Source organism: Schistocerca piceifrons, chromosome 2 (assembly GCF_021461385.2).
Source record: "Schistocerca piceifrons isolate TAMUIC-IGC-003096 chromosome 2, iqSchPice1.1, whole genome shotgun sequence".
Taxonomy (NCBI): Eukaryota; Metazoa; Arthropoda; class Insecta; order Orthoptera; family Acrididae; genus Schistocerca; species Schistocerca piceifrons.
Genome location: NC_060139.1, coordinates 887823533 through 887850592, shown reverse-complemented (window position 1 = coordinate 887850592; position 27060 = coordinate 887823533). Strand labels below are relative to the sequence as shown.

At 38.8% G+C, this 27060-nt stretch overlaps 1 protein-coding gene across 3 annotated transcripts in view; it reads right to left on the bottom strand.

Annotated features, from left to right (window-relative positions):
- Positions 1 to 27060, bottom strand: part of LOC124776963 (zinc finger protein 775-like) — a 112125-nt gene that overhangs the window by 6067 nt on the left and 78998 nt on the right. For 2 of the 3 annotated variants that reach the window (XM_047252200.1, XM_047252201.1), the window contains exons 4-5: positions 19477 to 19703; positions 13790 to 14017 (exon numbers count right to left, since the gene is read on the bottom strand). In XM_047252200.1, coding sequence (XP_047108156.1) covers positions 13790 to 14017; positions 19477 to 19703 — 455 coding nt within the window. Of the gene's footprint in view, positions 1 to 5336; positions 6127 to 13789; positions 14018 to 19476; positions 19704 to 27060 lie in introns of those variants that run through there. The other variant, XM_047252202.1, reaches the window with a different exon arrangement.

Genomic DNA, 27060 nt, shown 5'->3' with positions numbered 1-27060 from the left:
AATGATGTGGAAGGAAATTGGCAGTGTGCATTCGAAGGAGGCATCCTGGGCATTACCTACAGCAATTTATGGAAAACCTAAGCTTGGATAGCTGGATGGGGATTTGAAACAACATCCTCCTGAACAGGGGTTCAGTGTGCTAGCCACTGTGCCACTCCACTTGGAATGGACATGTGGTCTTTGTATATGGAGGTGGCATCGACAGTGACAACTAGGAATTCTGGAGGTAAAGGAGTGGAGATGGTGGAGACTGGGCAGAGGAAGTGGTTGTATCTTCAATATAAGAGGCTAGGTTTCAGGCAATTGGATGAAAATGTTGGTCCTCTTCAATCCGATGTGCCACCTTCCTGGACATTGACCTCCATCTCTCTGATGGCTCCATCCATAACTATGTCCATTTTAAACCCACTAACCATCAACAGTAGTCACATTTTGACAGCTGTTATTGCGTGAACACCAAAAAATTACTTCCATACAGCCTAGATACCCACAGACAGTGTATCTGCAATGAGAATTCCCTTGCCCAATGTGCTATACGCACGAAGGCCTTCACAACAAGCAGTACTCTCCAAACTTAAACCACAAACAGATTTCCCCATGCCATCTCCTCACACACCTCTGAATTTCCACCAACATAAAAAAAGCCACAAAGGGGCACCTTCCTCACCTCCCAGTATCACCTAGACTGGAACAACTGAACCATATCGTTCACCAAGGCTCTGATTATTTATCATGCCCAGAAATGAAGGACATCCTACCCAAGTTCTTCCTCACTCCTCCTAAAGTGCCATTCTGTTGCCAACCCAACCTGCACAACACTGTGGTCCCTCCCTACACCACTCTCACTCCCAACCCTTTACCACAGGGTTGGATGAATCAGGTGCAAGACCTGGCCAACCCTGACTCCCCAGCACTTCCTGCTCCAGTCCTACAGATTTATCCTATACCACCAGATGCAAGGCCACTTATGAAAGCAGCCACATCACATACCAACTCCGCTGTACTAATCACATGAAAATATTCAATACAAATTAAAATATGCTACACGAATGCAAAACACTGAACAGAAATTAAAATACCTTTTCTTATCATCTTGAGGCTGAACAGTGCATTTGATGTATACAATTATTTCATGTAATAATAAGAAATTTTGCATGTCTGTATCAAATTTTAGTTTACTGTTATGCAATTCGTATTTAAAAATAAAGAGATTTCATTTCCATTAAAAATTATGATTTTTCATTTGCTAATTAATATTCTCATTTGACAATAGATAAAGACTTTAAATAAAAGTTAAACAAGGAAACAACTTGCTGCAAGTGGGTTTTGAGCCAAGGGCATTATACATGGATGCTTACATGCTACACCTTCAGCCAACAGCAGTTTCTTGAATGTGACCGAAATCTTTACACTAAACAGCTTCCAGAACTCTTGTAATCTTCAACGGCCATTTTTTCTTTATTTTCTCTTTTGCATTTGTTTGAGTATTGCATTGTAGTGATTTGGGAAATTTATGTGCAAGCACTAACCTTTGAATTCTTTAAGTGTGGAGAAAATTGGAGCGTACCACGCTGTAAGGTTTCCTTGTTGAACTTATTATTGAACTTACTATGTTGCACTGACCAGACAATCGTAAAACAATTCAGTACAGGAAACATAGTAATGTTTTTTCAACTTTCTTGGCGGCTGGAAATCCCTTTGGCATGAAGTTTTGCAAAACCCCTTACATTCCTCGCCCTTCAACATTCATTATCTCAACTCTTCGAAATTTCTTCTTGAACACTATGTAATACCTAGAATCATCTATAGCAGACTCTTCAAAAGCAACACCAACACTACTTTTCTCTTGAGCAATTTAATTATCAAGCAAAGCAGAGCTTAACACGTTGATGCAACGGTGTGCATAACAAATGCATAATTGCCAAGAACCAGAAAAATGAAAAAAATATGCTTTTCCAGCAAGTCCTGAAACCAATGAGTCCAGAAACCAGTGCTAAAGTCAGAGTCTCCATTGGGTATATCAGAAATTGGGAACCATAAGATGATGTAAAGGAACCAAGAGCAACTTTGAAAAACTCATCTAAACTCATCTACAAAATTACTGACAGGGTACTTCAGGAATGTCAAAACAAAGAAACACAAAGAAACACAAAGAAACACAAACACACACACACAAACACACACACACACACACACACAACCTTTTAAGAGATTTGTTAACAAAGTGTTAAAACACACTCCAGGGACAAATGGTCGGAGAATGATACACAAATTAAATGTACTGCTGAATTTGGAAAGACCGTAGTAAAACAATAAGTGTCCTTACAACTGTCACTCATGGAGTTGGCTGTAAAATGGTACATTACCAAGTGATGATGAATACTTTCCTTAGATCATAAGAAAATTCGTATCAGAGGATGCTTTTATGAGAAAGTATAGTAACTGACCACTTTTCATATGATTACATTATCAAACATGGATTTAGATGTCATGAAGCCACAATGGGAGCATGTAAGCTCCCAGTAATAGTCCATCTTGAGCAGCAGTTTATCATCAGGTGAAAATTTTTCCATTCAACTCATTATGGCAATGCTATGGTAACTTCTGGGGACAGGAACATTCTTAGCAGGTTTTAGTTTGTGGGACAAACAGACCTCCCACTATCAGTCTAGTTACCCTTGATGGGAGCAAACCTTACTGAAAGAAATGTGGAAGTTTTCCCGACATTGTACACAGATTTTTCAACATACTACTGTACAATCCTGCGAAAGTATCATTAAATCAAATCATTTCAAATTCCTTGTGGAGAGGAGAGTTTTAAATTCTTTAGTGTTCCTGGACTTAAATACAATGGTCCTTCCTCAAAGTTAAAACACACGATCTTGTCGCTAATCATTAGAGATAAGAGTTTAGAAATGGTGTGCCATTGTTTGGGGTGTCTTCTTCAGTGCCTGTTTAAACATAATTTAATTAAATGGCATTTTCAGAACAAACTGAGACGATTTACCTGCTTCAGTGATGCAAAAACTGTTGAGCTCTTGGAATGACTCATTATTCTCATACGTTTTCTGAAGAGGGTCTGTTCATAAAGACTCTCATAGCATCAGCAATCTGCCCAATATGAGATTACCATTTTTTATTCCATAATGCCACAAAGTGTTCCTCAAGATGTCTAATGCTTGGCTGTACCTGAATCAGTTGCTTAGTGGATTATGTTAACAACGCTTCGATGCCATTTGAGTTTGAAGACAAGCACATAACTGTAGGTTTAACTACTAATTGACTTGCTCTTCAGTTCTTCAGGTGGTATGCTGGCAGATGAACTTCAGTCAGAAATTAGTAACAAGAGTGACTGAAACCTCCACATATTGATAGGTCAATGCTCCCTGGAGTGAAGACGCCATTCTTTTCATGAAACAGTATTGAGAAAATTTAGAGAACTAGCATTTGTGGCTCACTGCAGAGTTATTCTATTGCCACAATGTACATTTTGTGTACTTAGCAGAGGTACAACATACCCTCCATCATGCACCATGTTTGTTTTGTTTTTTCATAAACAACTCACCTTACTTCTCAATAGTTTCCTTTAAAGGATGTACAAAAGATTCATCAATCCTCCAGCTTTTTCATTCCATAAGGGAAATAGGTTCCGTCAAATTCTGCAAAATAATCATTGATTGCAACTACCATTTCCTCATTTGATGAACATTTCTTACCAGCAAGCGAAAGTGTCAAGTGTGGGAAATGCAGTCATTTGGGGATAAGTCAGGGAATAGGGTGGATGAGGAACCAATTTAAAGCCAAATTCATGCACTTTTGCCATGAAAATTTCAAACAATCCAACAATGAAGCATAACAGGGTTCATTTATGTTCCTGTCTTTTTCCAAGTAATTTAAGAGAATTACTCCTTAGGAATCCCCCCCCCCCCCCCCCCAAAAAAAAAAATAAATAATAATAATAATAATAATAATAATAATAATAATATGGCCAGCACCTTGCCAACTGAGAAAATGACCTTTGCTTTCTTCTGTGCACTGTCTGTTGCTTTGACTGCCATTTTAAGTCTAGCGTGTAATGATGGATCCAGGTTTCATCAAAGGCCCCAAATCAGCATGAAAAGTCTTGCAGAATATGATTAAACATCACCATACATTGTGTTGAAATGTTGTGCCAGGCGTCCTTTTGGTCGACTGTGAGCAATAGTGGTTCCCACGTTATACACAGTTTCTTCAAAGTTGATTTTCCAGGCAGAATGTTATGCACTCATTCAGTTGATATGCCTACAGTCTCAGAAGTTTTATCTAGTTTTATTTGGCGGTCTCGCATTACCATATTAAGGATTCTGTCAATAGTTTACTTTGTGGTGACCTCAACTCAATGACCGGAGCATGCTTCGTCTTCAGTGCTTGTCTGAACACATTTAAATTCATTAATCCATAAGTAAGTGGTCATCAATGATGATGCTGAGTCTGCATGAACTTTGTCCAAATCTGTTTTGATATGTGTGGCTGCCTAACCCTTCAAATGAAAATGTTTAATAACAGCATAAAATTGTTTTCACCATTTTCAATTGCAGGAGACACAGTGACAAATTCAGATGGTTGTCAACAATGAACTGTACACTGTACATTGTTGGATTTTTTATTTGGTCTTTGGAATAATCAAGCTCACCAACCATGAAGGTGCAACAAAAACATTCCAGCCTTCCATGGAAATTTACCAGACTTACTACACCACCCAAGTGTGTAGATGTAGAAAAGGAAGATCACAGCTAACTGTATCTTCAACAATGTGGTCATTAGAGACACAGCAGGAATTTGTGTAAGTGTACGTTTATACTGCCTGTGACGCGATGTGAGGCATAATGGCCAAAGCGATGCAATGCGATGGAGCGTTCACACTGCACGCGATCTGGCCAGCAACTGAGCAGTCTCGGCACGATGTCGTTTTTCCTCGACCCAGTAAATTCTTTTTTATTAGAAACCAGTGCTCTGAGAATTCAGCGCAGTCGTGAATGGGTGCATGAAATCAACAAGGAGAGGAGGGCTTTAGGAGAATTTCATCATTTGTACAGTGACTTGAGAAAAGATGAGGATAAATTTTGGAATTATTTCAGAATGAATACAGAGACATTTGATTATATAGTGTCGTCTGTTTCAAATAGATTAGAGAAGCAAAACACAAATTTCAGAATGGCTATTACCACTGAAAAAAAAGTTATGATCATCATCAGGTAAGTACACAATATTAAGTTTACAGCAATCATTTTATTATGAAAAATTTACAAATTGTGATAGATTCAAACTTTCTTTTAATAAATTTTGACGTAGTTGACAATGAGAAGTAAAATACATCACAGTTCAAGTATCAAAGTTTTCAGAATCTTGGTGGCTTGATATAACAATGTCATCAGGTTGAATTTCAAAAATGACTATTTTATTTTGCGGATTTCCAGCAATTACGATTTCAACTGGATTTTCAGGTGCATAGGGTGACATCAACGAATGTGCACTGGAAGTGGTTGATTGTTCCAATTCTTCCTAAAGAACCTGCTGAATTTTTATCCTGGCTCTCAACTGAGCTGCTGGTCATAGTTTTCGCATTGCTGGCAGCAAACTCACTACAAAATGATAGCTGTCATCTTGCGTTTCTGATTTCAACATTTGTTGCGCAGTTAGCTTCAACTTTTGCTTCTCTATATTTAACAACTCAGAGTTTGTCGATTTCTTGGATCTTTTGTTTTGGTTTGTGTGTAGGGTGGGTGAGGGAGGAAGCATCGAAACGCTACTCTCTGAACTTACAGACAGTCTTGAAGACCTGGCTTGGTTGGTTTCATCAGGTGAAACACTCTCTCTCTCTCTCTCTCTCTCTCTCTCTCTCTGTAAGAGCTGGTGAAAATGGTACATCGTCGTGTTGCGATGCTGTTCTTTTACTGTGATGAACATTAGTCTTTGTCTTCCGTGGCGTCATTATGTCAGTCAGGAAGGTCATTAGCTCGTACCACGTCCAATTTGATTGGATAGGCGGCATGCCACCTCATCTCCTGAACGTTCAGCATGAGGTTTTTTTGAGTTCAGAGTGGAAAGTATCACATAGGTTCTTCCATTTATTCTTCAGTATCTCGCCTGAAAATATAGATGTGAAAGTATGCGTAAATAATTAAGTACACTGTATATTTAATACATTTTTTGTCCTTAGCACATTAACTGCAAATCCTACGGAGATCCTACACATCCTTCAATTACGCTCATTTCATCCTTTTTCAGATATTTGTTGGTTGGGATGTCTTTCCATGCACTGTCACAGTCGTTTTGGATGGGTCTAACTACAGTCGCACAATGTGTGCATGAAACGTGCGCCACAATATGTGAAATTCTGAGCCCTGTACACCTGCCTTCTCCTACGATACCACTGCTTCAAACCGCTGCAAAACACATGTATGCCAACTGTAATTTTCTGAATTGTGTGGGGGCTATTGATGGTAAGCATGTTCGGGTTAAATGTCCCCCTCATTCTGGGACAATGTATTACAATTACAAAAAATATTTTTCACTTGCTTTACTAGCTGTAGCCGATGCTAACTGCAGATTAATAGCAGTTGACATTGGAGGATATGGAAAGCAATCAGATGGTGGCATATTTAGAGCAAGTAACTTGTACAATAATATTTTGAACGAAACTCAAAACTGGCCTCCACCGAAAGAGCTACCAGGTACTTCAGTAAAAGCCCCATTAGTGTTGGTTGGAGATGAAGCCTTTCCACTACTGGAAAACTTAATGCACCCTTTCCCTGGACTGTCACAAACTGAGGAAGAGGGGTTATTTAACAGGAGGCTATCGAGGGCTAGAACGGTGGTGGAACACACTTTCGGAATTATGGCCAGCAAATGGCGTCTTCTCCGAAAGGAAATTGAAACTTGTGTAGAACATGCAGACATTATTAATCAGTGCTACTGTGTCTTGCACAATATAATAATGGATAAAGGTGGGCCTGACATTTTCCTTCAATTGTCTATTGACCAGGACATAACAGAACACAGTGCTTTAGCAGCATGCTTCCAAAATGGCAGAGCAAACAGTAGTGCTTCAAGAAGAGCGAGGAGTCTCAGAGAGGCCGTCAAAAACTACATCAACAGTCATTAATGCAAATATATTTCATGTCGAAATTGTCAAGTACTGTAACTATTATGAACGTCATTTCATTATCAAAATACTGTAATAATATCGATACACAATTAAAATTAGAAAATAAACGAAGTTGTTTGTGTTACTTGTTTCTTGGAGTCTTGTAGCTATTTATTTTACTTTTTTGTACTTACTGTCTGTTCCACAATCTTCAGCTATTTCATTTCATGCTTGACGAACAAAATCACTATTGTGGAAATATTTATTTTTCTGGTCCCACAACGCACATTGTTAGTCTTTCGACGTCCATCGCAAGCAAGCAACTACTCCAGACGCAAGCACAAACAAGCAATCGCTCCAAACACTCGCGCGAAACGCAAACTTGATTGCGACTACAGCGGAGTCATCATATAGCACCGCATCACATCACATCGCTCGGCCCAGCATGTAGTCTAAATGGGCACCGCTCTGTTGCCACTGTTAAACCAAGCCTGCCCATTGTCACGCGATTTCAGTGCTTCATCGCTCGGCTCGGCATCGCATCGCGGGCAGTGTAAATTTAGCCTCAGGCAAAGATACCCAGAAAATTGGCCTTAAATGAGAGCCATTGGAAATCTAAATCTGGATGGCTGGAAAGGGACAGGAACCCAACTCCTCTTGAAAGTGAACATGGTGCTAAATCACTGCAGCACCTTACTCCTGTTCAAAAGTAGAAAAACAACTCAGAAGCAGTGCTGAACTGTGTCACACAAACAGAATTTGGAATAAACAAATGTTTTGGATGTATGCTCACACACAGATATGATCCCTTGAGGCATGTGCAAGTTGAGGCCTACAGTGTATGATCTGCATTAAATTCTCCGAGGGCAGTGTAATGCCACAATGAGTTTTCTCAGATCCTTGTTTGATGTTACCACATGCTGGCAGGTACAAAGAACCTCAATATGATTGTGTAAGGAGTAAAGTGGTACACTTCATAAACAGTTAAGCCAGTCCACACTTGCTATTGCATCACTTACACTGTCCTTTCTGTACAGATTCTCAGCACAGTGATATCAAAGCATCACTAGGGACAGTATTTGTTCTGGCTCAATATTTTTTGAAAAAACATTGCTAATACTACAGTATGTTATCTAACGTTCATATGCAACACACACACCACAAAACATTTTGCTAGATAATGAACAGTGACCCAAAATTATTTTTAAAGATTTACTTTGAATCAACTTGTCTCCAAGGATCTTTAATGGTAATCTCTATCTGATAATACCACATTAAATATTTTTTTAGCTTGCTAGGCAATATAATAATAATCATCTTTGCCTTCTATGAACTGGTGTAAATGACATAATTTTAGTTTCTATATAACTATATTGCTGTTACAATACCTGAAACTAAATTGCGCTTCATTATAGGTGCAGATAAATACAGTGACTACACCAGTGAAGGAAAGTTGCTACTCACCATACAGCAGAGCTGAGTCGCGATAGGCACAATAAAAAGATTCACACAATTAAAGCTTTCGGCCATTAAGGCCTTTGTCAGCAGTAGACACACATACGCACACACACACATAACGCAACTTGCACACACATCTGCAGTCTAACGTTAGTCACTGTCCTCACCCATCCATCCCCCTCCCTGTTCCCATTCCAGCACTACGCAGCCGTCATTTCACCACCACACCCAGTCTTTTATTTTCTCTCCTTTCCACTACTTACCCCCTCCCCCTCTGCACCTTCTCTCCTGCCCTCCGTCTAAACTGCAACACTTGACTGTCCACCCCTCCCACCATACTATCCCTCCCCACCCCAGCCTCCTCCTTACCCCGTGTGTGTGTGTGTGTGTGTGTGTGTGTGTGTGTGTGTGTGTGTGTGTGTGTGTGTGTGTGTGTATACTGTTGACAAAGGCCTTAATGGCCGAAAGCTTTAATTGTGTGAATCTTTTTATTGTGCCTATCGCGACTCAGCATCTCCGCTGTATGGTGAGTAGCAACTTTCCTTCTCTGGTATTGTTACACTCTATCCTGGATTTTCTATTGTTTAAATACAGTGACTCTTTGACAGTGTGTCTGAGATAGCTTGGGAAAAAAATAAAAAAATCAATGTAGTGGATACAACTATTGTTCGAGAACATTTTCTACTGACATTCTACAGGATTTCACGTTCTCTGCACAGTTCGGCCAAATCGAGGGCAATTAGATATCAGATTGGGGAAGTAGAACCACAATGGGATAAATAAACTAAATCCTTACACACTCTGGCACAACTAATGAATTAAATGCTAAAATGAAAGAAGCAGTTTTCTTGAGTTTGCTGTTTCCTCTCTCCAAAATACTGCTCGCCTCAGAAACTTCTATATTTGAATGAAGCAAATACTATAGATTTTTTGAAACAAAAAAACAGTGTGCCATGGTTGGAAGAAAGCACAGGTCACTCCTACCTACAAGAAGGGCAGCAGAAATGACCCACAGAACTGTTGTGCAACACCCCCAACAGCAATTTCTTGTAGAATCTCAGAATATGTTCTGAGCACAAACATAATAAGGTATTTCAAACAGAGTGACCTCCTCAACAGTCCCTAAAACACTGATTGTGTGAAAACAACTTTTCCCATGACATCCTGAAAGCGATGGATCAAGGCAGTCTGGCACTGAAAGCCATGGGTCAAGGCTATCAGGCAGATACAGTACTTCTCCCAAAATCATTTAATTTGTCAGTGGACTGATGATTTCTTGATATGAAAGACACAACATGTTGTCTTGGTTGGAGTCATTGACAAGTGTGAACCAAGATAGTGTGCTAGAACCGCTTGCTGTCCATGTTTTATGTTAACGACCTTGCAGACAACATTAATAGTAAGTTCAGACTTTTTGTAGTTGATGTAATTATTCATAATGAAGTACTGTCTAAAAAAAGCTGTATTAGGTATTCAGTCAGATCTTGATAAGAAATCAAAGTGGTGCATAAACTGACATTTTGTTTTAAATGTTCAAAAGCGTAAAAGTTTATTCTTCACAGGATGAATAAACACAGTACCCTATGACTACAATATAAATAAGTTACCACTGGAATCTGTTATCTCGTACTAATACCTGGGTGTAACACTTACAAGGGAACCTCCCCATCGCACCCCCCTCAGATTTAGTTATAAGTTGGCACAGTGGATAGGCCTTGAAAAACTGAACACAGATCAATCGAGAAAACAGGAAGAAGTTGTGTGGAACTGTGAAAAAAATAAGCAAAATATACAAACTGAGTAGTTCATGCGCAAGACAGGTAACATCAAGGAAAAGTCTGAGCTCAGGAGCGCCGTGGTCCCGTGGTTAGCGTGAGCAGTTGCGGAACGAGAGGTCCTTGGTTCAACCCTTCCTTCGAGCGACAATTTTTTTTATTTTCAGACAATTATCAAAGTTCAGGCACTCACACATAATCAACTTCGTTCTCCAAAATTCCGGGACATGTTCAGATTTGCTTGGACATATAGAGGATTTGACGGTCTACACAAGTAAAAATTAGAAAACCGTTAAAAACATATGTTTTGACAGAGCATAGGGAAACCTCTGCGACAGTGAAACTGTTGCATTCATTTGTTGCAGTATAGTGACACACTCTTATGTATTCATCACTTTTTTGGGAGTGATTATCACATCCACAAGAAAACCTAAATCGGGCAAGGTAAAACCCATTCGCCAAGTGTACAAGTTAGGTGGGTCGACAACATATTCCTGTCATGCGACGCACATGCCGTTACCAGTGTCGTATAGAATATATCAGATGTGTTTTCCTGTGGAGGAATCGGTTGACCCATGACCTTGTGATCAAATGTTTTCGATTCCCATTGGAGAGGCACGTCCTTTCGTCTACTAATTGCACGGTTTTGCGGTGCGGTCGCAAAACACAGACACTAAACTTGTTACAGTCAACAGAAACGTCAATGAACGAACGGACAGATCATAACTTTGCGAAAATAAAATTTTCGCTCGAGGGAAGACTTGAACCAAGGACCTCTTGTTCCGCAACTGCTCACGCTAACCACGGGACCACGGCGCTCCTGAGCTCAGTCTCGTCCTTGATGTAGCCTATCTTCCACATGCACTACTCAGTTTGTATATTTTGCTTATTTTTTTCATAGTTCCACACAACTTCTTCCTGTTTTCTCGATTGATCTGTGTTCAGTTTTTCAAGGACTATGCCCTGTGCCAACTTATAACTCAATCTGAGGGGGGCGCGATGGGGAGGTTCCCTTGTTAGTAGGAATATGAAATAGATTGATCATGCAAGCTCAGTTGTAGTAAAGCAGTTGGAAGATGTCAGATCATTGACAGAATGCTAGGGACGTGCAATCAGCCTACAAATGAGCTTGCTCACAATGCACATAAGTGACAGACTAGAATACTGCTCATGTATGTGGGGCCTGTACCAAACAGGATTAACAGGTTGTAATGTAACAGACAGGTTTAAAATGTGATCCCTGTGATTAGTGTAGAAGGTGATACAAAGCTGTGAGTATAGCTAGTTAGCAGCTTGTCACCAAAGCTTAATACTTTTTATTCTGATAATTATGAGTGTAAGTAATGTTATTAACATAAAATAGTGCTGTGAACCTCAGTAATAAAAATAATTATGTAATTAACATGTAATTCAGGATGATTCTGGTGCAATTGTTTACAAAATGTGAGTTATTAATTTCCTAACTGAGAATGTATTTTTATCACAAGTCTGTAAATGGTAAACTTATTTCTACTTATGGTAAAACTCAATACTCTACCCAATCTTTTATCAGAAACAACTTTTAATTATAAGTTCAATTTTGTAAACATGTAAACAATATTTTATAAAATAGGTAAAAGTTTATTTATAAGACAGAAGTGGCATGAACTACTCACCATATGGGGCAGATGTTGAGTCATAGATGGGCACAACAAAAAGACTACTAAACGTGTAAGCTTCCGGCCAGAAGGCCTTAATCTGAAACACACACACACACACACACACACACACACACACACACACGCACGCGCGCGCGCGCGCGCATAGGACCACTGTCTCTTGCTACCATGGCCACTGGTCACAGCAGCTGGAGACAGTGGGTTTATTTGTTTGTGTGTGTGTGTGTGTGTGTGTGTGTGTGTGTGTGTGTGTTTGTTTTTTTTTCAGAAGAAGGCCTTCTGGCCGGAAGCTTATGGGTTAGTAGGCTTTTTGTTGTGCCTGTCTGTGACTCGACATCTCTGCTATATGGTGAGCAGCAGTCTAACCTTTTTGTAATATAGCTGGTAGTGGCATGAACAATTAGTTGTGAGTTTGTAAAAGTGATTTCCAGTGAAGTTGTAAAAAGTTATGTTATGATTTTTCAGGTTAAAAGAAGACTGTAAAAACTTTTGTTCTAATCTGGTGCTAACGTAAGTAACAGAAGGAAGATGAAGTGAGCAAAGTTGCAGGTTATTAACTCATATGGGAAACCCATGCAATGTTTATTCAAGCCTCACTGCCAAGTATTTATACAAAATGCATTTCATTCTATGGTAGCATTTGATGTTACAATCTCTCACAGATGCACAAAGACTTACTGTTTTAATAAAAACACATGCAATTTATGAACTATTATTATTTGCCCCTTATAATTGTATAGTGGTGTTAGAAGAGGACGCTGAATGTATACGCAGAAAGACAGTATTAATGGTCACAGGTTTCTTCGACCCGTGGGAGGGCATCACAGAGATGCTGAAAGACCTTAATTGAAAAGCACTTTATGATAGATGAAAACTATCCCATGAAAGCCAGCTTTAAATGATGACTCTAGAAATATACTACGAACTCTCATACATAACACATCCCAAGGAATCATGGAGACAAGATTAGTCTAATTACAGCTTACACATAGGCATTTAAGTAACCATTCTTCCATAATCTGTGCATGAATGGAACAGGAAAACGCCGTAATAACTTGGTACAATGGGAAATATGCTCTGCCATGCACTTCACAGTGGTTTGCTGGGTATGGAAGTCGATGTAGTAATCCATTCTCAACTCAACATTTAGAAGCACTGGTGGGTGCAAATTATTTTTATGATGGAACCATCACCCAAGACCCTGGTATTTTCTTCCATGTTCTACACAACAGAATACTGGATGTTAGAGTTGACAGTCTCTGAACAGATTGCAGGTAATGATGGTTTACTGAAATGTATTTTCAGAAACAATAACCATATTACTCTTGTTGAAGATAAAATGTGTCAAGGAAACAAGTTAAAGCTCACGTCCCAAAAACTATGAAATCAGTCTTAATCTTAAGACTTTACGAAAAATATGCCGCAACTGAGACATAACTATTCACAATATTAATCATTTTCAGTTTAATGTCAGTTAATGTAACTACATCGAAGAACAGCCATTTGAGAGAAAGTGGTAGGTCCACAGAAAGCAAGGTTAGGGTTTAGTGTCTAGTCGAAGATGAGGTTATTAGGTGGGGAACAAGTATTGTGTGCTTTACAAATGAACTGTTCCAACATATTTGCTTTAAGCAATTTATGAAGACTGTGGAAAACAATCTGGATGGCTGAACAGCAATATGTACTGCTATTCTCAGGAATGCAAACCCACGGTCTTACCACAGTGTCACTTTGCTTGGATGGTAGGTACAGTTGTGCAAAGAAGTACATACCTTTCATGCTGTGTAAGATGCCATTTATCTTTGAAGGCTGCAACACAATATCCACACTGGAATGGACGTACTTTAGTGTGTACTTTTTGGTGACGCAACAAGGATGATTTCTGTGTAAAGGCTTGCCCACATGTGATACAACAATGTGGAAATTTTTGTAAGTGAACAGTAGCACGATGTCTACTAAGGCCTGTTGCTGACATATACGTCTTATCGCAATCACAGCATCTGAAAGAAGAACAGGTTATCATGAACACATACAGGTCATGAACCACAATAATACAGAGAAAACTGTTATCAGTCTGTTTTAATTATGAAGGATTTAATGGCTGGATTTTACTGAATTTTAAATGTGAATATATAATTACAAGAAAGAAGCAAAGTAGTAATATATTTTTACAAATGTATTGCAAATAACCATCGTCTGCTGTTCAAATTAAAACCAAACAACAAAAATTATTTTGATCACTTCTATTCAGTTCTCCTTCTTATAGATATCTTTATTAATAGTGAACTTTGTATACATGAATGTGAGTATTGGTGGCAACTGGGTGTGGATCTATTAAAATATTTTGTTAGTGGATGTTAAGCATGAACTAATAAATTACGAGAGACAACTGCTGGCCAGTTTTTACCTTTAGGAGACAAAATGTATAGTATTGCAAACAGACATATATTAAAGTGAAGGGGGGAGAGAGAGAGAGAGAGAGAGAGAGAGAGAGAGAGAGAGAGAGAGAGAGAGACTATCTACCATTTGGAATGAATAGTTGCTTCATCAGGGAAGAGAGAGGGATACGTTGGAGGAAGATTAACATTTAACATTTCCTATTAGAGGCTTGGCTTATTGATTTGGGGGTAGGGACCAAACAGTGAGGTCATCGATCCCATTGGATTAGGGAAAGATGGAGAAGGAAGTTAGCTGTGCCCTTTCAAAGAAACCGTCATGGCATTTGCCTGAAGCGATTTAGGGAATTCATGGAAAACCTAAATCAGGGTGGCTGGATGTGGGTTTGAACCGTTGTCCCCCCCAAATCCGAATCTAGTGTGTTAACCACTGTGCCACCTTGCTCTGTATTAGAGGCTTCTTAAGAGTTGTACATGGGTGTCATTAGATAAAGTTTTGATAAGGAACCTAAGTCCAGAAATGTACCATATAAAATAAGTCTAAAGATCGGATTATTTTCAAATCTCCCGCTTCAGGTATGGTGTGTAATGGTAGAGCTGCATAACACACGTATTTAGAATGTTCCCTGGATCATCTTAATCCATCACATGCAATTTTCAGCTGACTGCAATAACAACTGCAAGAAACTGGTATGTTCACAACAAAGAGGGTTGACTCATGGACTCACACCAGGGTCTGTGGATTGTGCGAATGAAAGTAGGTGTTGCTGATACACCTTTTGGGATGAACTGCACGGTCTCCATGTGGAGCACCCCCTGTAGATTACACAGCTCATTATCCCTGCTGCGTGCATACTGTGAAGTGGGAGATTTACCTAAGTCAACTCTACAGCTTGTGAAGCCTCTAATAGGAATTGTGAAACACCCTCTACATATAATTAATGAATGAATAAATAAATAAATAGATGTCATGTTCATATACACTCATGTATATATGGTCAATTTGTTACTAAGCACTTCCCATTTAATAAACTGCCCTTTCCCTTCCTGTACTGGTTGCGTACATGCAAGGAAACCCACACACTCTGAGGTCAGCACTGCTGACAATTGCCAGTTCTTAGGTGTGCTCAGGTATGTGGTCTTCTGACCATTTTCCTGCTAACTATATTAAAAATAAACCTAGTGGTATAGGTGGGATTACTGGGTAGTACAATCAACCAACCCGACAATTAAGGTCAAACAATCATTCTGCCTTGAGATAACCTCAATAAAACGTTACAAGCTAGCACTAACACAACATGTCTTTTTTGAGAAGTGCTTTTCATTTGGAAACAGATATGAACTTCACTTGTCAAGGTGTGGAAACAAAGGGCTTTGGACACTGTTGTAGGAGCGGTGAATTGATAAAAACGCACTTCTAGAGATTTCTTTCTACTTTCAAAGGCATATTGAAGAATTCAGCTGTGATAAAATTTTGCAACAAGTTTCACCGCTGCAAGAGTTCTATAATGTGCAAGAGCATATATATGTAGAATTCTGTGAACTTGGGCAAGGACTGAGAGAGCAAATGGTGTATTTGACACTGACAACAGATGAGAGAAGTAACAATTGTTGTAATAAGGAGATTTCCTACAGGGCAGTGTTGATAATTTTTCCTTCAAGAATAAACAGTTGAAAAATAAATAGAGATAATAATTATAAAATTAACCGCTTAATCAGATTCCTGAATGATCCAAGTGTGTGAAGCCAATTTTTTAAAAATGATGACATCCTTTCTTACAGCATTAAATTGTGCAAAATGAGTTAATTTTCACATACTTTAAAGTATGTTGTTATTTCTACAGCAAAAATAGTGGATACAGTTTTCAACAGTATGTTTTCATCAAAATCTATTTACAAGAGCTATCGTTTGATTACTTATTTATTCATCCACATTTTATTTTTACAGTAATATTAGGAATGTCAACTTAATTCTGCTTATTATTGACATAATATTACATATGTCTTGTGCAAGATCTGCTTTAAGCAAGGTAGCCACAAAATTCTCCTGAACATTCCTTGATACAGCAACCTTTTACAGGCCTACTTCTGTTCATTTCTAGATACTCGGCCATCTCCAAAATTTTTTGGAGTCATGGACAGTCTGCTGCATTGCTTTCTTCTTATACTTGATTTCAAGTGAGAAAAGATGTTGTAGGATGCAATTAAAAGGTAGCCTTCTCCAAACAAAACTAAGCTCAGACAGTGTTCATATAATGTAAAATATCTGAGTTCTGGGAATGGATGGAGAGTACCTATGGTATTTTTAAATGCCCTGGTGATATTTAATGAGCTCTGGGAGCAAAAGAGAATGGGAGGAGAGAGAAGTTTGAATGCACTGGAACATCTTCCCACTATTGGTGCAATAAAATACTAGTTCTGACCACTGGTTCAAAAATGGTAGAAAAGAGGGGAGACCGAACAATTAGATCGGATTGCATAAACAGATAGCAATCTGCAGCTTATTATCTGTCTGATATCACTCATTGCAGTTCCACATACGTGCCAGAGATGTTGAGCTTCATCCTTGTCAAATGACAGTCCTTGCAGGTCACTGGAGACTTAGTGGCCATTGGGTTGCCTAATAAGCTTACAACTTGGGTAAGTCAGGTAGTGCAACCTGCCAAACCCTCCCAACTGAGCAATTGGCTCGGAACTCTTGCTCATCACTAAGGGCTCAAGCTTTATAAAAAGAAAGAAGAAAGATCAGGATTTAACACACAGATGATAGTGGGGTAAATTGAGTTGGAGCACAAGCTCTGATTGGGAAAAGATAGACAAGGAAATCAGTCATTTCTTCCTCAAGGGATTATTAATTTAAGATAACTGCAGAAATCTAAATGTGGTTAGATAGATGAGGATGAAACTGCCGTCCTCCCAAATACAAGTTTCATGCCATGTAACTATACTGCATCATTTGGTCGCATGTTCTAAGAATACCATATATTTCCAAATCACAGATGATCTTTTTTCCCATGATTCTATGCCCAGAAGTTGGGGCTTGTCTTGCATTCACAGCATATGATGTGGAGTTTTCCTTTTCTTTACCAATTAGAACCTCTCTAACTCTACACTCTGCTTTAACCATGAGCTAATGCGCATGCTTCAAGGATTGTTGTATGATAGCAGGAAGGGTTTGCTGCGACAATTTTTTTTGTCAGTTGTTTTTTGACTTTGGAGATCCCACTTCTAAACTGTGTAGTAAAATGTGGAATGGATTGTAGTGTGGAACAATGTGATTCAACACCAAATTTTTCAGTGGGACATATACTTCAAAATCACGGTTGTTTGGCATCCACAAGCAATAAACAATTGTGTGGCCATGAGGAGGTATAGAGTCACAACAGCCAATACGAGGTGGCAAAAGGACAAATGTTTTCTGAAACATGCAAAGTCAACTACATAAGCTTTCAGTAGCCTACACAGTAAATATTTTGAAAATACTGAAATGGAATTAATGATATCTGTGCCCAAGAAACCTAAAGAAGGAATGGCAGTCTCCCACAATATACGAAATAAGGCACACGAGTTGCCACGAGCATGGTGTCCAATTTAAAGCCAGCTCTGGGTGGTGTACAAGGATGATGCAAGGCAATGGACTTGTGCTGTGACATTGAACATCCCTTGCTCAATGTCTTCCAACATTGTATCTGGGGCAGTTCGAGTATCAGCGAGACATTATAAGACTGAGAAAGAATTACTTACCTCTTAAATTGGAAACACTGATGAGACTCCTGTTTACTTCAACATGCCATACAGTAACACAGTTGAGGAGAAAGGTGCCAGAAGTGTATTGGTTCACACTACCGGCAATGAGAAATCGCAAATCACCATGATGATGTGTGCATTTGTAGATGTGGTTCTATGTCATCCTCAATCGTAAAACTATTCCAAAAGGAAAAGTTGCTGCACGGTGTCATATTTTGTTGCGATGGAAAAGGATAGATGACCAATGAGTTGGTTATAAATTGCCTCCATACTGTCTGCAGCAGGTGTTGCTCTTCTAAAGAACTGTGGGATGCTGACCCTTGATGCTTTTTGCAACGGGCATCTGACACCAGAAGTGAAAGCAGAGATCCTGAATTTATTAACACAGATCTTGTCGTCATTCCTGGAGGTATGACTTCGCAATTAATAGTGTTAGATGTGGTGACAAATAAGCCATTTAAAGACCTTCTGAAGCAGCTGCACAGCAATTAGTTACTTCAAGGTGGTCAGGCCCTGATCCCTGTCAGGAAGTTGATGAAATCTCCACTATCTGTGATTACAGAATGGATCCAGACTGGCTGGATATGCTTAAACGGTGCTTGAACTGTGAACAGCTTTAAGAAGTGCCATGTAACAAATGCATGATAAGAGAATGAAGGCAATCTACTGTGGGAAATGGTGCACAGTAACCGTGACAATGACGGTGAAACGGAGTAAGGAAACCATTTGGAAGTTTCCAAAATAAATGTGGTATACTTATATCCATTCTTTTGTAATCCCTTGATAACAATGGAAGGTCATCTTGCATTCGGAGTAGTCTTGGTTCCAAAGACATAACATATTTCGACTGTATTAACACAACTGCATTCAGAAACTCACATCATTCTTATTTACTATCCATTATTTTAATATCTAATTTAATTCTTCTCTGTTCCTTATTTTTCATGGACAATTTCCACCTCGAACAGGACTACTACATACAGCACCACAACCTTTTTCGGAAAGAGTTATGTATTTATCGTTCTTCCTAAACATACACTGTGTAGCACATTCATGACAGGACATAATCAAACAGAATATACAATAAACAGTAAGGTACAGACATTGTTGTTGGATAAACAGACATTGAAAAATAGCTTAGGACCTAATAAAACCCCTTCAACAGTGTGTACATCCTACAAATCTAAAGAGACCCCATCAGCATCTGTGCCAGATGCATACCAAAAAGTTAGGTAAAATAAAAACATTAAAAAGTATGAAGTAAATATAAATTTATAACACTTCTTACTGAACACAATTTCCACAATGGTACTTACTTCAAAAGTACCTGATGAGTACCGGAATTGCACTTAGGCGATTTAGGTCTCACATGAACTTCTTTTTGATTTTGGGTACTGTCACCATGTATTCTGTGCCAATGTGATTCAAGTGTCTTTTTCCTATCAAATTTTCTACTACATTCTGCACATTCATAAGCTGGTGGTAGATGAGATTTCATGTGATGATACAGTCCCCCACTACTGCTGCTTTTTTTGCCACATTCCTATATCACAAACATATTAATCAATATTAATCAAAAAGTTATAAAGTCATGTGCGACAAAACATGAAAGTGATGCCATTATTTTTCTTGTGGAAGACAATATACAAAACACAAATTGTAACCAGATACTGGGGGGAAAAAGGACGGGAAATTAAGATGGATCTAGAAAAATTTTCACTCTGCTGCAGAATGTGCACTAATTTGAAACTTCTGGGCAGGTTAAAAGTGTGTGCCAGACTGGAACTTGAACCAGAACCTTTGCCTTTCACAGGCAAGTGTACTACTGACTGTAGTATCCAGGTTTTTCTGAATTTCCACGCAGCTAATGTATGGGTTTGCTACAATCTGGACTTCAAAAACAAGGAGTGATTAAACAACACTGTACACAAGTAAGCCTCCAACTATGATATCACATGCCTACGGTTTATGGCAAAAAATCAAACCTCAGCAGTATTTAGGCAGTAGGTTCAGGACTCAAAAAAATTATCTGGTACCTGTACATTTCATACCACAGAACTGATCTTTCACTCTGTACTGGAATGAGTATGACTGATAAAATTTTGTTCCAGCCAACAGTTTTAACCTAACAGGCATTTCACAGATAGTGCTCTTACTAACTGAGCTATCTACTGTAGTTATGATTCATTGCCTTCACAATTCCAAATCTGTGAAAATGGTTCCTCTGTTGTGCTTGGATAGGTGGGTCAAGAATAGCACTAGCCCACAAAAAAGGCAAGGAAAAACCACTGAGTCTTGATTTGGCACACAGTTTTAAAGTGGTAATATATTTCGTATCATTCTGGTATAAGCCTATCCTGTATCATATCCAAAGCAGTTATGGGCATAAAACAACAAGACATTAAGAGGAGCACAGGATAGAGGCAACTGACAAAACAGAAAATTTTTATATCAGGCCTGAAAATATAAAAATAAGTAAATAAAATAAAAAAATACTGAACAACACTGTTTAAAAATATAGAACATATCTTTCCCAAGGTAAAACCCTGCACAGTTCCATTTGAGTACCATTCTGAACTCTGAAATGCATCAAGAACGGCCAGGAACAGGCAGTAAAAAACCATGGGATCTACAGGGTCTTTTGGCCACAAGGAGAGGTAGAGACAGATCCAAGGAAGGCAGGAGCAGTTGCTTGCTAACAAGAGGCAACAATGGTGGAAGTAGGAGTTCAGAGCGGAAATCCTGTATGTGAACTGCAATTTCAATTCCAGTCCTGGGCCTCGGTTGCGGGAGGTGGATCTCTCTACAAGGAAAAAGGCCATGACAGTTTGGATGCTCACACGAACAGAAAACACGTATTCCATAGTTGAGCAGGAGTTTTTGGCATCTGATCTGTTTGGAAGGGACCAAAGTAGGCTGTTCACAGGTCTAGTCCAAAAGGCACCTGCTGAAAATTATATCCCACAACCATATATAGAATCCAGCATCCACAGGGCTGAAGGCGATGCGGAGCCATATGCCACATTCCCATAGACAAGATGGGACGGGATCAGTGGTTTGTAGGATCGTAAAAATGTAGAGCAGTCTGTGCTCCAGCTGGTGTTACTGACACATTGAACAGTATTCAGGGGTGAAAAACGTTTTTGCTTATGTTGGCAAAGATGAGGAAGTCACATCTACAAGACATTGAAGACCAGTCCCAAACGATGATAACTAGTTGTTGTTGTTGTGGTCTTCAGTCCTGAGACTGGTTTGATGCAGCTCTCCATGCTACTCTATCCTGTGCAAGCTTCTTCATCTCCCAGTACCTACTGCAACCTACATCCTTCTGAATCTGCTTAATGTATTCAGCTCTTGGTCTCCCTCTACGATTCAGATGATAACTAGGGTTCAGATAAATATGAATTAAAAATGACACAATATGTACATATAATATGACTCAGAAATATAAAATATGGAAAAATAGACAGACAAAAAAGTACTATTTTCAAATAAACAACACTATTATACAAAAAACAAACAGTTCACTGACATTATTTGTATTATTACAATATATAATCACATTTTTTTTGATTTTCAAAATTAATACTATTTCTGTTTGAATGATACAGTACTTTGTACTGACTGAAATATCTTTAAATGTCACAGGATGTGACTGGAGCAAATTTAAATTTGCACAATTCTGGAAGTGAGTATGGGACATCAAGTTGGTCATCTATTCTTCCACACAGTGCAATGTTAATTTTTGTGGGCAGATTAAAAGCTCTGTTTTTCTCAAGTACATAGCCCAAATTTTGCTTTAATAACTCAGCAACAGGTCCATCTGCTTCACTAATTTTCATATTTATGCCTTCAATAATCTTTACACTGCCTTTCAAAGATTCTGAAGGGTTTTCCAGTGTCTTAATCTGACAACAAAAAACAATAATTGCTTTCCATGTACACAAAATCACTCTGTAGAGTTTCATTTTCAGAAAGTTCTTTTACATTCAAAATACAAGCAGACTCATCTTGAAACTGAAAAATAATTGTTTTAATGTCATTGAAATGCTCAATGTAGTATTCAACTGTTTCTAGCCATGTACGCCAACATGTCAGTACTGGCTCTGGTGGCACATAATATTGGGATATATCTCTTTAAATTTTGAGATCCTACTGGGAGCTTTCAAGAACATTTTTTTTACATCTGATGACTATCAACATTTTTTGTAATTTAACTTTATGCAGTCAGCTAATTTATTTATTTTGTGTACCAAGCAGGCTACACAGATCATTTTAGGATATAACACATTCAGGACATCTGCAGCTTTAACCATATAAGGAGCAGCATTGGTAACATACAAGAGAACTTAGTCGTGTTTTATGCCATTAGGCCATAAAATACTATAGTTCAATTCTTTTATCTTGGCGGCTCGCGCATGCCCGCCCAGACGCTGGAGATTGCTGCGTTGCCAGTTGCACACGACGCACGCGCCAATAGGAGCAGCGCCATAGTATAGCATAGTTCGCAAGCTTACGTGTAGGGGGGAGCGCGCAGTTCATGAAGTAAAGCCACCACGGCCGCATTAACCCTTTCGCTGCTACAAAGACGTGCTCCCTGCATTCCGCGCTGTGGGCGATTTTGTCACTGCACTGCTCGCCTGTGCAGACACATTGTGTTCCGACTGCTTTGGCACTCTTTATCATTCGATTCCACAAAAACTATTTGGCTCAAAAATTAGATTTTTACCTATCTTCTTGACTGATACCTTCCCCCCATAAATGACTTAATTTTGTTTCGATGTTCAACGCAGTTATTATGCAGCATTAAATATAGTAAACCTTTGCACGAAATTTCGAAGAGTTTGCAGAGGTAAAAGTCCATAGAGTATACTTTCCGTATGGTCGATTTTAGTTGCCACAATGTTGAGAGTGAAATGTGGACAAGATACCTATATATTTCATTTAATTTAAGTACCACATAAGTGTCGTATGTAATATTGAGAAATATTCCACCTTTCGCGACTGTAACAAAAGTTTTACTTACACTGGGCACGTTTGGCTTTATTTTAAAGCACTTCAATCAATCAAAAGGAAGTAGACAAAATACATTAAACAAAACTGTGGACTTACAAAAACATTAGGACTTGAATATACCGTCTGTCAGTGCAGTGCTCACAGCTATGTCAAATAGAATTTTGTGTGTGGCACACACAAACAGCATTTATTTGCTAAAACACTGATGAGCCAACACAAACGTTGAATATTGTGCTACCGCAGCACAAAACTACGAAAGGTTACTTGGCAATGGAGGACACAAAATACAGTCCTCTTATGATGCTTCAAAAGAGAGAAACGCGTCTGGTCTAAATAAGTCGCTTATTACAGTTGCAGAAGAGGGATATATTTCAATACCATTGGTAAAACTGCGACTGTGAAACAAAAACAAGAAATAGAACATGAATACCATTATGTATGTGCCATACCTTTCACCGATGGAAGTGCTTTAAAATAAAGCCAAACGCGCCGTGTGTATATAAAACTTTTATTACAGTCGTGAAAGATGGAATATTTCTCAATATTACATACGACACCTATGTGGTTCTTAAATTAAATGAGATATTGTTATACAGTAAATATTATATGAAATTTAGGTATCTTGTCCACATTTCATTCTCAACATTGTGGCAACTAAAAATCGACCATACGGAAAGTATACGCTATGGACTTTTACCTCTGCAAACTCTTCAAAATTTCGTGCAATGGTTTACTACATTTAATGCTGCACATCAAAACAAAATTAAGTCATTTATGGGGGGAAGGTATCAGGCAAGAAGACGTGTAAAAATCAAATTTTTTGGCCAAATAGTTTTTGTGAAATCGAATGATAAGTGTGTCAAAGGAGTGGGAACACCATGTGTCTGCACAGGCGAGAAGTGCAGTGATGACAAAATCGCGCACAGCGCGGAATGCGGGGAGCACGTGTCTGCAGCAGCGAAAAAGTTAATGAAGAGGCAAAGCACTAGAAATTTCATTCAAAGGAATAAAATTCGTGAAGTAAGGCACTCCAATATTGTTTTTAAATAAAGAAAATATTAAGCACCGCTCAAGGTTTGAACTCATAACCATTCACTTGGCAGCCCAACACCTTAACCGTTCCGCTACCGCAACTCTGAAACAAATGTAACTCTATAAGGACTCTAACACGTCACGCAACTACTTATAAACACTGTTGGTATGACTATGAATTACTCACGCTTCGTAGAAGTACAATAGGAAATAATTACCGCTGTTCTTTATTGCGAAAAAGCAGTTCGTGAGATTGAAACAAACATCTTTCCTTGCTATCGCCTGAATTAGGAGTCTTATTGCTTGTTTGGTTTAATTAATTAATAGAATATGAAGCAATTGGTATAAAGAATGCTTTTTCCAAACTTTCTGTAAAAGAAAGTCTGCTATCAAGACATTGCTTTTGTTCAATAACTTTATTTATGACTGAACGTTTCTAAAACTGAACACACTCGTCCGTGCTCTGCACTGCTGTCGAGGTCTGGCAACGTCGTTCTCTGTTCATTGGCTGACTGTGTTTTGTGACGTCAGATGCGCAGAACGAACCTAAACTCGGCCGCCAAGATATATGACGCGCACTTTAATAGCATAATTGAAGAGCTTTGTTAATGTTTGGAGGTTACAATTAGGAAGCTCTTCACATGCCAACCGAAAGAATTTGCCCGATTTATCTTAAAATAGTCGTCCAATTACTACATTGCCAATGTACTGCCCTTAGGTGTCCATAGTCTCGTCTAATGCGACCCTTATAAGACCACCCTGAATTATGTCTTGAATCAACTCCAAACAGTCCTTGTAAATGCTGCCGACAGTTTTTTCTAAGCGTAGATTCATCAGGAATGCGTTTGCCTGAATACTTCTCTAGGAAGCTTTCAACCACTGGGTTATTTAATTTCCATAAAGGTATATCGGCACAAATCATGGCATAATACACATCTTTCGAGAAGGTAGAACTTTGGGAGCCACTGGCTGTTAATCAGAAAAAAATGTTGTTTGAATTTATTCTTCCTTGTAATTTGTACCTAATGTTTTGTGATAGACATGTGCTGTGATATTAGAAATTGTTCCTCAGTCAACACGGATTGTTCACAAGCATTACAAAACAGTACTTCACAATCTGTACTTGAAGACTGGTTTGGGAAAGCTTCAATATATTTTTTGCAATTTGAAACACAACAGTTACTTATCTTTCGGCATTATATATATATAACACACATGCACACAGACTGATATATGCAACTTTTATATTTGAAAGAATGTAGATGCGTAAATAACACACTTGCAAGACCACAGGTGTGTAAAACACACAATGACACATAGCAGCGAACCTCATCATTAACAACAGTGAATGACACGGACATGAAGTTATACATATGGCTAATGTACTATTTGTGGAGGTGCGTGTCAGACATTGTGTGTTGAATGGAACACTCGCTTATAAATGCTGAAGCCTTCTTGTTCACATCGCTAGCATAAAATCACCCACTTAACTGTAAGGTGTAATTGTTTTGTGTTCCATGCAAAAGACAACTGAGTGACAAAATAGAAAATGTGGAGGAATGGAAATCATGTAACATATCTATGATGAAGATGGCATGGCATATAAGGTACCATCTATAAACTTCTTAGTTAGCCCTTGCACCCTAGTTTCGACAGGTAGATTTCATGGACGTGGAGGGTACCAACGACCTTTGCCATCGAAAAAAGTGCATTTTAGCTGCCTTAATTTAATATCATGATCATTACTACAAACTAGTACCACATTTCATAACAGTATGTTTATAAATGTGCTTTCACAAAAGCTTGTAATTTTAATCATGCTTTAAGTGTCATTTGATGAATTTTTTAATGCTGTTACACTTTTATAAGATCAGTTCTGTATAATGTAGCATTGAAAATATGGATTTATGCAATTCTGATATAAAAATATGGACTAAACTCTGTAATATGGAAAATGAAAGTTAAATTTTCAGACTCCAAATGCCATGATTTATGTAGGAAACTACAATAAAAATGAAAACTACTTAAAACAAAAATATGTATTTATGTATTAATCTGGTCCATAGCGATAAGACTTCATTACGTTCACAGCTGGTCATCGAGATAGTGGTCTAGTTGTGTATGAACAGTAAGACGGCAATAGGAAGGCATGAGGCATGTATTGGCAGCTGATAACCGGAAGCCATGGGTCAGGGCATGGACTGTGCCATTCATATAGCACCCCAGTCGGCGCTCGGCAACACCCACAGTTGAGGACCAACAGTAAATGCACAAATTATCAGGAAGGGTGACACTGTAGACCACACAGCTGCAGTTATAACATTAACAGACACTAGAAAAAGGGGCAAAAGCAGTACTGACTGCTGTGGAAACCCATTCTTTTGTAGATGGGAGGGCTGGGGGGGGTGTTACTGTAAGTACCACCTTGAACCCAGTAAGTATGGTGGGTCACACAGTTCTAGACAAAAATTGGGAGTGGGCCCCAGAGACCCCACTCATAAAGGCCAAAAAGGATGTGGTGATGCCACGTGGTGTCATAAGCCTTTTTCATGTTGAAGAAGACAGTGATGCGGTGTTGATGGCAGGCAAATCTGAGTGGATAGCAGATGGGGCAGAGCCAAAAGATCCTGAGGCTCAAGGTACCAACACAGCCTGTTGCTTACAATACATTTGAACAACTTGAAGAGAAAATTAGTGAGACTAAGTGGTTGATAGCAGTCTATCTCAAGAGAGGGGTGGTTTACCTGGTTTCAGTGCCACCATGACACACTTTCTTGCCACTGAGATGGGAACTCACCCTCACTCCAGATACAGTTGAAAAAGCAAGGATGTGATGTTAGCAATCCAACAAT